General features: G+C 54.4%; 2 protein-coding genes across 3 annotated transcripts in view; both read left to right on the forward strand.

Moving 5' to 3' along the window:
- On the forward strand, positions 1-12,518 carry LOC144948318 (uncharacterized). Of its 2 annotated transcripts, none has more exons than XM_078877758.1 (5): positions 1-155; positions 3,105-3,263; positions 6,710-6,814; positions 9,842-10,049; positions 12,354-12,518. In XM_078877758.1, exons 2-5 carry the CDS (start codon positions 3,199-3,201, stop codon positions 12,513-12,515), a joined length of 540 nt encoding a protein of 179 aa, XP_078733884.1. In that variant the 5' UTR covers positions 1-155; positions 3,105-3,198; the 3' UTR covers positions 12,516-12,518. The 2 variants fall into 2 exon arrangements, with proteins under 2 accessions (XP_078733884.1, XP_078733883.1); XM_078877757.1 differs by having other exon boundaries at positions 6-155; positions 9,842-10,088.
- The window catches only part of LOC144947977 (uncharacterized), a 20,019-nt gene continuing 15,140 nt past the window's right edge, over positions 12,518-17,396 (forward strand). Inside the window, exons 1-4 of the mRNA XM_078877407.1 lie at positions 12,518-12,902; positions 13,501-13,552; positions 15,002-15,131; positions 16,912-17,049. Of these exons, the coding sequence (XP_078733533.1) occupies positions 12,848-12,902; positions 13,501-13,552; positions 15,002-15,131; positions 16,912-17,049 (375 nt within the window). The 5' untranslated portion in view covers positions 12,518-12,847. The remainder of the gene's footprint in view (positions 12,903-13,500; positions 13,553-15,001; positions 15,132-16,911; positions 17,050-17,396) is intronic.

Raw genomic sequence — 17,396 nt, forward strand, 5'->3', positions numbered from 1 at the left:
TGGGTGAGAAAGTGACGTAGAAGGGGGCGTGCACCTCTGAGTAAGCCGCTCTCCCATTGGCTCCAAACGCCGGGGGGGGGGCGTGACAGAGGAGCGAGAAATTTCAAATTTGCTGAGGAGATTGCAAAGGCGGGAACGGAGCCGACGCTATGGAGGTGAGGAAAAAGTTCGAATTAAAAGCGAGAGAAAGAGAGATATAAATTACTTGTTAACAACACACGCAAACAGTAATCATTCTAAAATGTGCGCCGACTCTGTCGGCTGATCGAGCCAACTTTGCCGTCGTTTGTTTGTTTGTTAGCGAGAGAAATTCCCCCTTGAGGCCTCGGGGCCGTTGACAACAACGCGACACATTTCCGCACCGATACAGAAAACAGCGTCGATTTAAACAACTTTAACATTCTACAAGGCATCTTCCGCGGGTCTTTCGCTAAATTCACGTACCGTAGATTCGGTTCAAGGGAAAATAACGAAAAAAAACCGGCACCTCACGACGTTTCGATCGCTACCCAAACGCGGGTCGTCGTCTTTTTTTGTTTTTTTTTTCTTCCTGAAGAAGGCCGCTTGCGTCGCGATCGAAACGTCGTGAGGTGTTTCTTGTTATTTCGTTATTTTCTATTAAACTAATCGACGGACGTGAAGAAGACGGGACACCCGAGGTTGCGTTGCGATCGAAACGTCGTGTGAGGTTATTTTGTTGTAGTTATTTTACTTCGAATCCATCTACTTGACTTTAGCTAAAGACCCAAAGAATAATAATTTTTACCGTCACGAAAGCTTTAAGTCAAGATTCTAATTACACACTTTAAAATGTGTGCAACGTTGTTGTTTAGTTTGTTAGCCGGAGAACATCGCAGCGACTCCAACCCCCCTAGGCCTCAGGCTGTTATCAATCCCAGATAGATTATCGATTATATAACTTTAACATTCTATACACACGTAATGTTATATATAACGTTGTTCACGTTCTATGCACACACAATGTATATAATATACTATACACACAATACACTATACACTACACTACTATACACTACACTATACACTACTATACACTACTATACACTACCACACCACTACACTACTATACACTACACTACTACACTACACTACTATACACTACACTATTATACACTATACACTACACTACTATACACTACACTATACACTACTACACTATTCTACACTATACACTACTACACTATTATACACTACACTATTATACACTACACTATACACTACACTATACACTACACTACTATACTCTACACTATTATACACTATACTATACACTACACTACTATACACTACACTATACACTACTACACTATTATACACTACACTATACACTACTACACTATTATACACTACACTATTATACACTACACTATTATACACTACACTATACACTACTACACTATTATACACTACACTATTATGCACTATACATTACTACACTATTATACACTACACTATTATACACTACACTATTATACACTACACTATACACTACTACACTATTATACACTACACTATTATACACTATACTATACACTACACTATACACTACTACATTATTATACACTACACTATACACTACACTATCACATGGTGTTGCGCTTTTTGGCGTCATCTGGTCCAACACCATGTGAGACTGGGCTCTAAGAAAAGCTGTCTCGGGTGTGGACCAATCAATTTCAAGGACGGTGCGTACATTATCAGAGTTGTGTGGTTTTTGTTTGCATTCCGACCGCAGGTATTGTGGTCAATGCAAACATGACTCCTTGTAAAAAACGGTCTCATTTTTGTTGCCAGATAAAAGGGGTAAAAAAAACAATTATCATATTTTGCTACTGGCAAAGGAGGTTCCAATGGTGGCGACAAATTGTGTTCGCTAGTCGAAGACTTGCCCCTACGGCTCATGAGGGCCCTACCCCGGTGACGATAAACGTCAGGTGCCCGGCTTGACATTGCCTGCCGCTGCGCGTCAGAGGTCGCAACCGGGTACCCGATACCCGTACCCTACCTGATACCCGGCTACCCGTACCCGGCCGGGTATGGGTACCCATTTGCGACCCTTGGTGCGGCCGGGTACGGGTAAGGAATCAAAACCCGTTTGCGACCTCTGGTTGGTGGGTGAGTAAGTGGGTGCGTGGGTGAGTGGGTGAGTGGGTGAGTGAGTGAGTGGGTGAGTGAGTGAGTGAGTGAGTTTGTGAGTTCGTGAGTGAGTGGGTGAGTGAATGGGTGGGTGAGTGGGTGGGTGAGTGAGTGAGTAGCTGAATTAGTGGGTGGATGAGTGAGTGGGAGAGTTTGCGACCCTGGTGCGGCCGGGTACGGGTAAGGAATCAAAACCCGTTTGCGACCTCTGGTTGGTGGGTGAGTAAGTGGGGTGCGTGGGTGAGTGCGTGGGTGAGTGCGTGGGTGAGTGCGTGGGTGAGTGAGTTCGTGAGTGGGTGAGTGGGTGAGTGAGTGGGTGAGTGAGTGGGTGGGTGAGTGAGTTCGTGAGTGGGTGAGTGGGTAAGTGGGTGGGTGAGTGAGTGAGTTCGTGAGTGGGTGAGTGAGTGGGTGAGTTCGTGAGTGGGTGAGTGAGTGAGTGGGTGAGTGAGTGGGTGGGTGAGTGAGTGAGTTCGTGGGTGGGTGAGTGAGTGGGTGAGTGAGTGAGTTCGTGAGTGGGTGAGTGGGTGAGTGGGTGGGTGAGTGGGTGAGTGAGTGGGTGAGTAAGTGGGTGGGTGAGTGGGTGAGTAAGTGGGTGGGTGAGTGAGTGAGTGGGTGAGTAAGTGGGTGGGTGAGTAAGTGGGTGGGTGAGTGGGTGAGTAAGTGGGTGGGTGAGTGAGTGAGTGGGTGAGTAAGTGGGTGGGTGAGTGGGTGGGTGAGTGGGTGAGTGAGTGGGTGAGTGAGTGGGTGAGTGAGTGGGTGAGTAAGTGGGTGGGTGAGTGAGTGAGTGGGTGAGTGGGTGAGTAAGTGGGTGGGTGAGTGGGTGGGTGAGTGGGTGAGTGAGTGGGTGAGTGAGTGGGTGAGTGAGTGGGTGAGTAAGTGGGTGGGTGAGTGAGTGGGTGAGTGAGTGGGAGAGTTTGCGACCTCTGCTGCGCGTTTCTCTCGCACAGGAGGCCAACGTGACCAAGATGGAGATTGGCGACATCAGGCTCACGATGCGGGGACACGGTGCATAGCCTCCTGCTGGATTTCGACGAGACGGTGATGAGGCCAAAGACACAGTGGCTACAGGAGATCTTGAACGAGGCCCAGTTGCACTTCTCCGCCACGTGAGTCTGAAAGCATGCGGAAGGGGCGGGGGGGGGTAGTGAGGGGAGAGGTAGGAGAGTGCGTGGAGGTGAGTAGAATGAGAGGGGAGAGGTAGGAGAGTGAGTGGAGGGGAGTAGAATGAGAGGGGAGAGGTAGGAGAGTGAGTGGAGGTGAGTAGAATGAGAGGGGAGAAGTAGGAGAGTGAGTGGAGGGGAGTAGAGTGAGAGGGGAGAGTTAGGAGAGTGAGTGGAGGGGAGTAGAATGAGAGGGGAGAAGTAGGAGAGTGCGTGGAGGGGAGTAGAGAGAGAGGGGAGAGTTAGGAGAGTGAGTGGAGGTGAGTAGAATGAGAGGGGAGAAGTAGGAGAGTGCGTGGAGGGGAGTAGAATGAGAGGGGAGAGGTAGGAGAGTGCGTGGAGGGGAGTAGAATGAGAGGGGAGAGGTAGGAGAGTGCGTGGAGGGGAGTAGAATGAGAGGGGAGAGGTAGGAGAGTGAGTGGAGGGGAACAGAATGAGAGGGGAGAGGTAGGAGAGTGAGTGGAGGGGAGTAGAATGAGAGGGGAGAGGTAGGAGAGTGAGTGGAGGTGAGTAGAATGAGAGGGGAGAAGTAGGAGAGTGAGTGGAGGGGAGTAGAATGAGAGGGGAGAGGTAGGAGAGTGAGTGGAGGGGAGTAGAGAGAGAGGGGAGAGTTAGGAGAGTGAGTGGAGGTGAGTAGAATGAGAGGGGAGAGGTAGGAGAGTGAGTGGAGGGGAGTAGAATGAGAGGGGAGAGGTAGGAGAGTGCGTGGAGGGGAGTAGAATGAGAGGGGAGAGGTAGGAGAGTGAGTGGAGGTGAGTAGAATGAGAGGGGAGAAGTAGGAGAGTGAGTGGAGGGGAGTAGAGTGAGAGGGGAGAGTTAGGAGAGTGAGTGGAGGGGAGTAGAATGAGAGGGGAGAAGTAGGAGAGTGCGTGGAGGGGAGTAGAGAGAGAGGGGAGAGTTAGGAGAGTGAGTGGAGGTGAGTAGAATGAGAGGGGAGAAGTAGGAGAGTGCGTGGAGGGGAGTAGAATGAGAGGGGAGAGGTAGGAGAGTGCGTGGAGGGGAGTAGAATGAGAGGGGAGAGGTAGGAGAGTGCGTGGAGGGGAGTAGAATGAGAGGGGAGAGGTAGGAGAGTGAGTGGAGGGGAACAGAATGAGAGGGGAGAGGTAGGAGAGTGAGTGGAGGGGAGTAGAATGAGAGGGGAGAGGTAGGAGAGTGAGTGGAGGTGAGTAGAATGAGAGGGGAGAAGTAGGAGAGTGAGTGGAGGGGAGTAGAATGAGAGGGGAGAGGTAGGAGAGTGAGTGGAGGGGAGTAGAGAGAGAGGGGAGAGTTAGGAGAGTGAGTGGAGGTGAGTAGAATGAGAGGGGAGAGGTAGGAGAGTGAGTGGAGGGGAGTAGAATGAGAGGGGAGAGGTAGGAGAGTGCGTGGAGGGGAGTAGAATGAGAGGGGAGAGGTAGGAGAGTGAGTGGAGGGGAACAGAATGAGAGGGGAGAGTTAGGAGAGTGAGTGGAGGTGAGTAGAATGAGAGGGGAGAGGTAGGAGAGTGAGTGGAGGGGAGTAGAATGAGAGGGGAGAGGTAGGAGAGTGAGTGGAGGGGAACAGAATGAGAGGGGAGAGGTAGGAGAGTGAGTGGAGGGGAGTAGAATGAGAGGGGAGAGGTAGGAGAGTGAGTGGAGGGGAACAGAATGAGAGGGGAGAGGTAGGAGAGTGAGTGGAGGGGAGTAGAATGAGAGGGGAGAGGTAGGAGAGTGAGTGGAGGGGAGTAGAATGAGAGGGGAGAGGTAGGAGAGTGAGTGGAGGGGAACAGAATGAGAGGGGAGAGGTAGGAGAGTGAGTGGAGGGGAGTAGAATGAGAGGGGAGAGGTAGGAGAGTGAGTGGAGGGGAGTAGAATGAGAGAGGAGAGGTAGGAGAGAGAGTGGAGGGGAGAAGAGAGTGGGGAGAAGAGTGAGTTGAGTGAGGTGAGAGGGGAGAGGTAGGAGAGTGCGTGGAGGGGAGTAGAGAGAGGGGAGAGGGAGTGGAGGGGAGCCGAGAGAGGGGAGAGGTAAGAGAGTGAGTGGAGGGGAGGGGAGAAGAGAGAGTGAAGAGGTAGGAGAGTGCGTGGAGGGGAGAAGAGAGTGGGGAGAAGTAGGAGAGTGCGTGGAAGTGGGGAGTGGTAGGAGAGTGCGTGGAGGGGGGTGGAGGGAGGTAGGAGAGTGCGTGGCAGGGGGGGAGAGTGACAGAAGAGAGGTAGGAGAGTGAGTGGAGGGGGGGAGAGAGGTAGGAGAGTGCGTGGAAGTGGGGAGTGGTAGGAGAGTGTGTGGAGGGGAGTAGAATGAGAGAGGAGAGGTAGGAGAGTAAGTGGAGGGGAGAAGAGAGTGGGGAGAAGTAGGAGAGTGCGTGGAAGTGGGGAGTGGTAGGAGAGTGCATGGAGGGGAGTAGAGTGAGAGGGGAGAGGTAGGAGAGTGAGTGGAGGGGAACAGAATGAGAGGGGAGAGGTAGGAGAGTGAGTGGAGGGGAACAGAATGAGAGGGGAGAGGTAGGAGAGTGCGTGGAGGGGAGTTGAGTGAGAGAGGAGAGGTAGGAGAGTGCGTGGAGGGGAGAAGAGAGTGGGGAGAAGAGTGAGTTGAGTGAGGTGAGAGGGGAGAGGTAGGAGAGTGCGTGGAGGGGAGTAGAGAGAGTGAAGAGGTAGGATAGTGAAAAGGTAGGAGAGTGAGTGGAGGGGAATAGAGAGAGGGGAGAGGGAGTGGAGGGGAGCCGAGAGAGGGGAGAGGTAAGAGAGTGAGTGGAGGGGAGAAGAGAGTGGGGAGAAGTAGGAGAGTGCGTGGAAGTGGGGAGTGGTAGGAGAGTGTGTGGAGGGGGGTGGAGGGAGGTAGGAGAGTGTGGAGGGGGAGGAGAGTGCGTGGAAGGGAGTAGAGTGAGAGGTAGGAGAGTGCGTGGCAGGGGGGGGAGAGTGACAGGAGAGAGGTAGGAGAGTGCGTGGAGGGGGGGAGAGAGGTAGGAGAGTGCGTGGAAGTGGGGAGTGGTAGGAGAGTGTGTGGAGGGGTGTAGAGTGAGCTGAGAGGGGAGAGGGGCAGGGCTGGTGGGTGTGACATTTAAAGTTTGTTGACATTGACTGGGTTTCGATTTAAAGCTTCTTTCGTGACTGCAGGGATTCATCTTCTTGGTTCTTTCGGTAAAGTCATCACGTAGAAGTGAAGTAATAAAATAATAAAAATAACCCAGCTTAAATATACGCTCCAAGCTTGGTGGTGTTTCATTCTTCACCTGAGGACGGCTGCTTGCGTTGTGGCCGAAACGTCGTGAGAATTATTTTATTACGTTTTATTTTTATTATTTTATTACTTCCCTTCTACGTGACGACTTTACCGAAAGAACCAAGAAGACTGACTGGGTTGGCGGCCAGCGAAGGGATTTGACCTGTTGGGTGCTGTCTTCCGAGAAGGATACTTTTATCAATCCGCGCTCCGCTTTCCAGAAAAGCACCGGAGATGCTCCCCAAGACTCCGTCGGCCAAGAATCGGAGGCGTCTACGCAAAAGCTCGGTCGCCTACAACTCGAGCCAGTACAACACCCCGCCACGGTACGACCGGCTGAGGTCACGCACGACAAACTGTGAAGCTATAGTAGTAGGTTTATCACCCTTTCAACTGGTACAAAAACTGACACCTTTATACGAGGCATCGTGTTTGCAATAACCTCAACACAAGAAGTCAAAATGCAAAATATAGTAGTAGGTTTTTACCCTTTAAACTGGTACAAAAACTGACACCTTTATACAAGGCATCATGTTTGCAATAACCTCAACACAAGCAGTCAAAATGCAAACAAAAAGAAACAACTCTGATAATGACAGTGCATATCATTACCATTATCAGAGTTGTTTTCTTTTTGTTCTGCATTTTGACTGCTTGTGTTGTGGTTATTGCAAACATGATGCCTTGTATAAAGGTGTCAGTTTTTGTACCAGTTTAAAGGGTAAAAACCTACTACTATATTTTGCCACTGGTAAAGGAGATCTCATAGTGTAAACTGTGAAGCTGTTTTTGAAATATTTTATTTATGTTTTCTTTAGCAGGTTAGGTCCCCACACTGCTGAGCTGTGTAGAGCTTTTTCAGAAGCGACTCTGTCTATCGCAAATGATATCCAAGCGCAAGTTTCTCCAGACTCGTATAGAGATCCATAGATAGACCCACAGAGATCTCGCGACTCGTATAGAGACCCATAGAGACCCATACTCAATCAACTATTTTCATTCTACCAGGTTAAGGCCAAATGATATCCCAACGCATTTTTCAACAGACTCGTAGAGACACCCATAGACCCACGGATATCCAGAGACTCGTATAGACTCAGAGAGAACCATAGAGACCCACCCTCAATTTACTTTTTATTTTACCAGATAAGGGACCTTCCATTTAGTACGTACGCAAAAAATCTGTCAACTTGACCCCTTCCTGTACGCACGTGTACTTCTTACACCTCCCCACCTGCGTACGTACGCTTGACGCACCCCCCTCCCTTCCCTCCGAATCCTATAGAACGGCCGATAGTTAATCCATGCAGAAACGATCAAGGATTAATAATATTAACGTGTTTCAGCAAACAGATAGTCTATCTAACTCATGACTTAAAGCTGTCGTGACTGCAGGTTTCATATTCCATGGATCGTTCGTAAAGTCACGTAGATAGGTTAAAAGAAAATAACAAAAAAACGACGACGTTTCGATCGCAACACAAGCGGTCGTCATCAGGAAATGGTGGGATAGCTTCTAAAATCTAAAGGCAAACTGTTTATAAAGGTTTGAAATAGGCGGTAGCCCAAATGTCAGCAGCACGGACGGGGCAGCCAATGTTGATGTGAGTGGTGGGCAGCGATCGTGACGGTGGTGGGTTTTCCACCAATTAAAGGGATGCCAGGTAAAAAAAATGTGCATGTTATAATGTAAGATCGTTGAACGGCCTCCACTGTGAGCGTGCTGAGGTGGCTATGTGAATGTGAGAGATTCGCATGTTACATGGAAGATCGCAGAGCCGCGACCTCTAGGTTGGCGTGCGAAAGTGGTTGTGTTGGTGTGAGAAATTTAACGTGCGCCTTCTGGCGTCATCTGGTCCAACACCATGTGAGACTGGGCTCTAAGAAAAGCTGTCTCGGGTGTGGACCAATCAACTTCAAGGACGGTGCATACATTATCAGAGTTGTGTGTTTTTTGTTTACATTATGACCGCAGGTATTGTGGTCAATGCAAACATGACTCCTTGTAAAAAAGGTGTCAGTTTTGTTGGCAGATAAAAGGGTAAAAAAACAATCATCATATTTTGCTACTGGCAAAGGAGGTTACAATGGTGTAACTGCGGTACCCCGAGCTCTCATACTCTGATGGTGCATTGTTTTTGAGTTGTGCGCCTTTTGGCGTCATCTGGTCCAACACCATGTGAGACTAGGCTCTAAGAAAAGCTGTCTCTGGTGTGGACCAATCAATTTCAAGGACAGTGCACATACATTATCAGAGTTGTGTGTTTTTTGTTTGCGTTCCGACCGCAGGTATTGTGGTCAATGCAAACATGACTCTTTGTAAAAAAGGTGTCAGTTTTGTTGGCAGATAAAAGGGTAAAAAAAACAATTATCAAATTTAACCTGTTAATGTAAAATCGGACAGCCGAAAATAACAGCTAACATCGTCAGGTGGTAGGATGGGAACATCACAGCCAGTTATCACTTAAACTGGTTGATAACGTCCTTCCGATGATTGCTCAGTTAGTACCCATCTTCTCGGTTGAAATTGTGTCTGTGTCTATATATGGATGGATGGCTTCATGGACGAATCTTTGTTGAACGCCAGTGGGTTTGCAAAGTACCTTCGTCTTAGAGAAATCAATTTCGTGCGAGCCCACCGCATTAAAACAATGATCAGCCACGGCTGAGGTATTGGTCTTACCGTGTTTCAGATCTGCCTTGTGTTCCGGAACACGGTCCGAGACACGTCGCTTAGTTTCCCCAATGTAGCTACTGCCGCAGACACAGCTTAGTTTGTTGACACCGGGGTACTGCGTGTCAGGGATCACATCCTTCACAGATGGGATCAGATCACTAATTTTACGTACTGTGTTTAATTGAACCTGGAGCTTGTGTTTGCTCAAGATTTTGGAAATCTTTTTGGTGACTCCTGCTATGTGTGGCAAGGTGATGGTTTTGATTGGGTCGATACCCGTACCCTACCCGTTTGCGACCCTGGTGCGGCTGGGTACGGGTACGGGTAGGCCGTGAGTCACTGGTGAGTCGCCGTTTGTCACTCATTTCCCAACGTCTTGTCTCTTCTCACAATTCAAGTTCCTAGAATCAACCCACCCGCGCCTGCAACACGGCTTCACCCCAGAGGTCGCAACCGGGTACCCGATACCCGTACCTTACCCGGCCTGGTACGGGTAGGGTACGGGTACGGCCGGGTACGGGTACCCGTTTGCGACCCTGCTGCGGCCGGGTACGGGTAAGGAATCAAAACCCATTTGCGACCTCTGCCTGTCACTCGCTCGGCCTGCGTTTGTTACCTCTTCCTCCCCTTCCCTTCCCTTCCCACCGTCACTCCTCCTGCCCCTCACCGCGTGCAGCACCAGAGTTCGCTCCAACCACGTTGGCCGGCAGAGCACGCTGGCCACCTTTTCGGCGGGCGTGCTCACGCGCTCGGTCATGCGCCAGTTGGCCGCTAACTCCACCGCCACGGTCACCGCCGGCGCCAGCGGCACCGGGACTGCCGCCGCTGCCGGCACAAGGGCTAACACCTCCCGGGGTGCGGCGGGCAAGACGGTGCTGAACATGGTGGGTCACTACGAGGAGCTGATTGCGTCGACATCGAAGGTAGGGCACAAGCAGGGGCAGGGCAAGGCAAGGGGTCACGGAAAGGGCAGGTCAGGGCACGCAGAGAGAGACATTGAGAGAGAAATTAAACTTTAGAACTCACCCTCCCCACCCAGCCCCACCCAGCCCCACCCAGCCCCTCCCTCCCCACCCAGCCCCTCCTTGCACTTAAACTTTAGAACTCACCCTCCCCACCCAGCCCCACCCAGCCCCTCCCTCCCCACCCAGCCCCTCCTTGCACTTAAACTTTAGAACTCACCCTCCCCACCCAGCCCCTCCCCACCCAGCCACCACCCTCTCCACCTTCCCCTCCCCACCCAGCCCCACCCAGCCCCTCCCTCCCCACCCAGCCCCTCCTTGCACTTAAACTTTAGAACTCACCCTCCCCACCCAGCCCCTCCCCACCCAGCCACCACCCTCTCCACCTTCCCCTCCCCACCCAGCCCCACCCAGCCCCTCCCTCCCCACCCAGCCCCTCCTTGCACTTAAACTTTAGAACTCACCCTCCCCACCCAGCCCCTCCCCACCCTCCCCACTCCACCCAGCCACCACCCTCTCCACCTTCCCCTCCCCACCCAGCCCCACCCACCCAGCCCCTCCCTCCCCACCCAGCCCCTCCTTGCACTTAAACTTTAGAACTTTTTTTTTAAATCGTTACCAGGCATGTCCCCACTGAGCTACTCTTAGCTCAATGTTTCTTGCAGAAGCGACCTGGCCTGTCGCAGACGACAGCTCCCTCGGAGCGGGCTCATCATCTGCGTGGAAATGTAACGGCAGCAGCCAAATCCTCTGAGCCGCGTGGTGACATCGATTCTAAACGCGGAGGGGAAAAACCGGAGGAGCCGGAGAGAAAATCCACGCGGCCACGGGGAGAGAGAGAGAGAGAGACGCAGACTCCAAATAAGATAGACGCAGACTCCAAATAAGATAGACGCAGACTCCAAATAAGATAGACGCAGACTCCAAATAAGATAGACGCAGACTCCAAATAAGATAGACGCAGACTCCAAATAAGATAGACGCAGACTCCAAATAAGATAGACGCAGACTCCAAATAAGATAGATGCAGGCTCCAAATAAGATAGACGCAGACTCCAAATAAGATAGACGCAGACTCCAAATAAGATAGACGCAGACTCCAAATAAGATAGACGCAGGCTCCAAATAAGATAGACGCAGACTCCAAATAAGATAGACGCAGGCTCCAAATAAGAGAGACGCAGACTCCAAATAAGATAGACGCAGACTCCAAATAAGATAGACGCAGACTCCAAATAAGAGAGACGCAGACTCCAAATAAGAGAGACGCAGACTCCAAATAAGATAGACGCAGACTCCAAGTAAGATAGACGCAGACTCCAAATAAGAGAGACGCAGACTCCAAATAAGAGAGACGCAGACTCCAAATAAGATAGACGCAGGCTCCAAATAAGATAGACGCAGACTCCAAATAAGATAGACGCAGGCTCCAAGTAAGATAGACGCAGGCTCCAAATAAGATAGACGCAGACTCCAAATAAGATAGACGCAGACTCCAAGTAAACAGCAGCAGGCCCCAGGTTCGGTATCGAACCCACAACCTCCTGTATAACGGGCGAGGTAGTTAACATCTCACCACCGTGGCGTCCCGAAGGGCTTGAACCCAGAGTCTCGGCATTGCTGGTGGTTCAATGTCTCTGACACGGCCACTCGCTCAACCACTCGCTCACTCAATCGCTTACCCAGCCGCTCACTCACCCACCCACTTGCTCGCTCACCCACTCGCTCACCCACTCGCTCACCCACTCGCTCACCCACTCGCTCACCCACTCGCTCAGCAACTCGCTCACCCACTCACTCATTTGTTAACCCACTCATTCACCCGCTCACCCACTCGCTCACCCACTCGCCCACCCACCCGCTCACCCACTCGCTCAACCACTCGCTCAACCACCCGCTCACCCATCGCTTAACCACCCGCTCACTCACCCACCCACTTGCTCGCTCACCCACTCGCTCAGCAACTCGCTCACCCACTCACTCATTCGTTCACCCACCTGCCCACCCAATCGCTTCCCCACCCGCTCACTCACCCACTTTCTCGCTCACCCACTCACTCACCCACTCGCTCGCTCACCCACTCGCTCACCCACTCACTCATTCGTTCACCCACCTGCCCACCCGCTCATCATTCACCCACTCCCGCAAACGACGACCCCACATCCCGTGAGTTCTCACCCGGCTTCACCGAAATCCAACTTTGACACCCCCAACTTGGCTTTGCAGGCAACGGCCTGGCCTCCTAACGCCGCCACGGAGGCCGACGCCAGCGACGCCGCCAACTCGGCACTGGCCAGCGGAGACTCGTGGACATCAGCAGCAGCAGAAACTGCGGCAGCAGCAACAGCAGCAGCACAGCAGCAGCAGCAGCAGGAGGGGAAGCTGTAGGATCCGGATGGGCGCCAGCAGCAGCAGCGGCAGCAGCAGCAAGAGCCGACGGAGCCGATCCGGTGCGTCTCTCCGAATCGCTCAACACCACCACCAGCAGCACCACCAGCAGCAGCAGCAGCAGCGCCGTCGTCGTCGCCGTGTCCACGCCCGGAGCGGTGCAGCGTCCGACACGGCAGAGCCGCGCCACCGCCGGCACCACCGGCACCGGCACCGGCGTGGTGTCGACCATCCTGGCGAGCCGCTACTCGCAGGGCAAGCAGCGCGCGAGCCTGGCGCGGGAGCGGGCTCGCCGGAGCAACCTGGCCGCGGCCGCGGCGGTCACAGCGGCAATGGCGCTGAGGTGCGCCGTGGAGGAGGAGGAGGAGGTGGTGGTGGTGGAGCGAGGTGAGTGTGTGTGTGTGCGTGTGTGTGTGTGCGTGTGTGTGTGCGTGTGTGGGTGTGTGTGTGCGTGTGTGCGTGTGCGTGCGTGCGTGCGTGCGTGTGTGTGTGTGTGCGTGCGTGTGTGTGTGTGCGTGTGTGTGCACGTGCGTGTGTGCACGTGCGTCAGGGCGTGTGTGAGTGGGGAGAGGCGGTGCAGCGGTTAGCGCTACGCTGCGCTACGAACCTCGGGACCCGGGTTCGATTCCCGCTCACGGCCAACGCCGGTGACGATTATCTGAACCGATCTCCTAGGTCGACTCGGCCTCAAATGAGCACCTGGTGCGGTGTGTAAACATCGCCACTGGGGAGACAAAGGCGGCCGGGCGTGGTGCTGGCCACCCACCCCCTCGTGTGCCGTGCCGGCCTTCATAGGTCATGCTCGCTAACAGCACTTGCCCCTACAGTCTGTTAAGGCTACACAGGGGATCTTTGTCTTTGTGTACGCACTATGTAACTGTGGTGGTGAGATTGTCTCGTAAGTTGACCGAACGGAAATCCCGGCGTTGTGCGATAACAACTATTGTGATTTTCCCCCATTCCCCCCACCCCACACCCACACCAGATGTGAGAAACGGTGAATCCATTTCGTCCGGCTCTGAGACCACGCAACTGAGGTAGGGATGTTGTCAGTCGCCACTCAATCCTGCTGGAGGTGTTTGTGCGGTGTTTGTGTGCGCGCGGTGTTTGTGCGTGTGTGCGGTGTGTGTGTGTGTTCGCGGTGTGTATGATGATGTGTGTGATGATCTGTGTGTGGCGTGTGCGGTTTGTGTGTGCGCGGTTTGAGCGGTGTTGTGTGATGGCGTGTGCAGTGTTTGTGCGTGTGCGGTGTTTGTGTGTGCGCGGTGTGTGTGATGGTATGTGTGGTGTGTGCGGTGTTGTGTGTGTGTGTGTGGCGTGTGCGGTGTGTGTGTATGGCGTGTGCGGTGTGTGTGTGTATGGCGTGTGCGGTGTGTGTGTGTATGGCGTGTGCGGTGTGTGTGTGTATGGCGTGTGCGGTGTGTGTATGGCGTGTGCGGTGTGTGTGTGTATGGCGTGTGCGGTGTGTGTGTGTATGGCGTGTGTAGTGTGTGTGTATGGCGTGTGCGGTGTTTGTGTGTGTGTGCAGTGTTTGTGTATGGCGTGTGCGGTGTGTGTGTGTATGGCGTGTGCGGTGTGAGTGGCGTGTGAGCGGTGTGTGTGGCGTGTGCGTTGTGTGTTTGTGTGTATGCGGTGTGTGTGTGTGTGTTTGTGTGTATGCGGTGTGTGTGGCGTGTGCGGTGTGAGTGGCGTGTGAGCGGTGTGTGTGGCGTGTGCGTTGTGTTTGTGTGTATGCGGTGTGTGTGTGTGTGGCGTGTGCGGTGTTTGTGTGTGTTTGTGTGTGTGTATGCGGTGTGTATGCGGTGTGTGTGTGTATGGCTTGTGCGGTGTGTGTGTGTGTGTGGCGTGTGCGGTGTGTGTTTGTGTGGCGTGTGCGGTGTGATGGTGTGTGTGGCGTGTGCGGTGTGTGTGTGTGTGTGGCGTGTGCGGTGTGTGTTTGTGTGTGTGTATGCGGTGTGTATGCGGTGTGCGTGTGTATGGCTTGTGCGGTGTGTGTGTGTGTGTGGCGTGTGCGGTGTTTGTGTGTGTGTATGCGGTGTGTGTGTGTGTGGCGTGTGCGGTGTGTGTGTGGCGTGTGCGGTGTGTGTTTGTGTGTGTGGCGTGTGCGGTGTGTGTTTGTGTGTGTGTATGCGGTGTGTATGCGGTGTGCGTGTGTGTGGCGTGTGCGGTGTGTGTGTGTGTTTGTGTGTGTGTATGCGGTGTGTATGCGGTGTGTGTATGGCGTGTGCGGTGTGTCTGTGCGTGCGGTGTTTATGCATCCGTATGGACACAGGAAAGTCAGGGGAAAGGGGGGGGTTGGTGAGCCGTGGAACTTTGCATTCAGAACTGCAAAACCGCTCCCAACCCCGGCGAGCTGGAGTTCGATTCCCGCTCGCGACGACCCAACAACCGTCGCCCCGGGCCTTCCCAAGGCGCCGCCGCTCATCCAGCATCACTCGCCCCCCGCTCCCCGACGGTGTCGCCTTTGTGCGTCTCTCTCCGTGCAGGAAGCGGAGCTGGAGCATGTCGATGGGCGAACATCCGCCCGGCGGGGAAGGAGAGTCGCGCTCCTCCGCCGAAGAGGAGCTTCCCCCGGCCAAGAAGAAGCCGCTGACGCCTCGCTATTGCAGGATCAAGGTACGCGTTGCGTGCGCGCACCCTGAGGCTCGCAGTCTCCCCGTGTCTCTCCCCGTGTCTCTCCCCGTGTCTCTCCCCGTGTCTCTCCCCGTGTCTCTCCCCGTGTCTCTCCCCGTGTCTCTCCCCGTGTCTCTCCCCGTGTCTCTCCCCGTGTCTCTCCCCGTGTCTCTCCCCGTGTCTCTCCCCGTGTCTCTCCCCGTGTCTCTCCCCGTGTCTCTCCCCGTGTCTCTCCCCGTGTCTCTCCCCGTGTCTCTCCCCGTGTCTCTCCCCGTGTCTCTCCCCGTGTCTCTCCCCGTGTGTGTCTCCCCGTGTTCCCGTGTCTCCGTACCCACGTATCCCCGTGTCTCCCCATGTCTCCCCGTGTCTCCCCGTGTCTCCCCGTGTCTCAGCGTGTCTCCCCGTGTCTCCTCGTGTCCCTGAATCTCCATACCGACGTGTCTCCGTACCCACGTCTCCCCGTGTCTCCCCGTGTCTCCCCGTGTCTCTCCCCGTGTCTCTCCCCGTGTCTCTCCCCGTGTCTCTCCCCGTGTCTCTCCCCGTGTCTCTCCCCGTGTCTCTCCCCGTGTCTCTCCCCGTGTCTCTCCCCGTGTCTCTCCCCGTGTCTCTCCCCGTGTCTCTCCCCGTGTCTCTCCCCGTGTCTCTCCCCGTGTCTCTCCCCGTGTCTCTCCCCGTGTGTGTCTCCCCGTGTTCCCGTGTCTCCGTACCCACGTATCCCCGTGTCTCCCCGTGTCTCCCCGTGTCTCCGCGTGTCTCCCCGTGTCTCCGCGTGTCTCCTCGTGTCCCTGAATCTCCATACCGACGTGTCTCCGTACCCACGTCTCCCCGTGTTCCCGTGTCTCCGTACCCACGTCTCCCCGTGTCTCCCCGTGTCTCCCCGTGTCTCCCCGTGTCTCCCCGTGTTCCCGTGTCTCCGTACCCGTGTCTCCCCGTGTCTCCCCGTGTCTCCCCGTGTCTCCCCGTGTCTCCTCGTGTCCCTGAATCTCCATACCGACGTGTCTCCGTACCCACGTCTCCCCGTGTTCCTGTGTCTCCATACCCACGTATCCCCACGTCTCCCCGTGTCTCCCCGTGTCTCCCCGTGTCCCTGAATCTCCATACCGATGTGTCCCCGTGTCTCCGTACAAACATCTCCCCTTGCCTCCATATACAATTGTCACCGAATCTACATTCCACGTCTCCCCGTGTCTCCCCGTATCTCCCCGTGTCCCTGAATCTCCATACCGACGTGTTCCCATGTCTCCGTACCCACGTCTCCCCGTGTCTCCGTACCCACATCTCCCCGTGTCTCCCCGTGTCTCCCCGTGTCTCCCCGTGTCTCCCCGTGTCTCCCCGTGTCTCCCCGTGTCTCCCCGTGTCTCCCCGTGTCTCCCCGTGTCTCCCCGTGTCTCCCCGTGTCTTCCCGTGTCTCCCCGTGTCTCCCCGTGTCTCCCCGTGTCCCTGAATCTCCATACCGACGTGTCCTTGTGTCTCCGTACCCACATCTCACCGTGTCTCACCGTGTCTCCCCGTGTCTCCCCGTGTCTCCCCGTGTCCCTGAATCTCCATACCGACGTGTCCCCCCCGTGTCTCCCCCGTGTCTCCCCCCGTGTCTCCCCCCGTGTCTCCCCCCGTGTCTCCCCCCGTGTCTCCCCCCGTGTCTCCCCCCGTGTCTCCCCCCGTGTCTCCCCCCGTGTCTCCCCCCGTGTCTCCCCCCGTGTCTCCCCCCGTGTCTCCCCCCGTGTCTCCCCCCGTGTCTCCTCCCATCTCCCCCCACCCCGCATCTCCCCGTGTCTCCCCGCAGATACCTGTGCCTCGGCCCAAGGCGCTCCTCGCCTCTCTGAAGAGGCCGGCACATGGCATCCTCTCTCCTCCCAACTCCAACATCATCTCTGCTCACACCTTCATCAAGAGCCACACGCCCAACAAAGTCGGCATCAAGGTCAGTCCAGGATCTGACATCATCGTGTCGTAACGACAACCGGCAAGAGGGGGGGGGGTGGTGGTGTGACGCCGTTCCATCGTTAAAACGTGCGCGACCACGGCCGTGACATCGCATCAACAAGAGCTGGGTCGGAACCTCCTTTGCCAGTAGCAAAATATGATGATTGTTTTTTTTTACCCTTTTATCTGGCAACAAAACTTGCCAGAAGGTGTCATCTGGTCCAACACCAGGGTGAGACTGGGTTCTAAGAAAAGCTGTCTCGGGTGTGGACCAATCAACTTCAAGGACGGTGCATATCATTATCAGAGTTGTGTGTTTTTTGTTTGCATTCCGACCGCAGGTAT

Source organism: Lampetra fluviatilis, chromosome 48 (assembly GCF_964198595.1).
Source record: "Lampetra fluviatilis chromosome 48, kcLamFluv1.1, whole genome shotgun sequence".
Classification (NCBI taxonomy): domain Eukaryota; kingdom Metazoa; phylum Chordata; class Hyperoartia; order Petromyzontiformes; family Petromyzontidae; genus Lampetra; species Lampetra fluviatilis.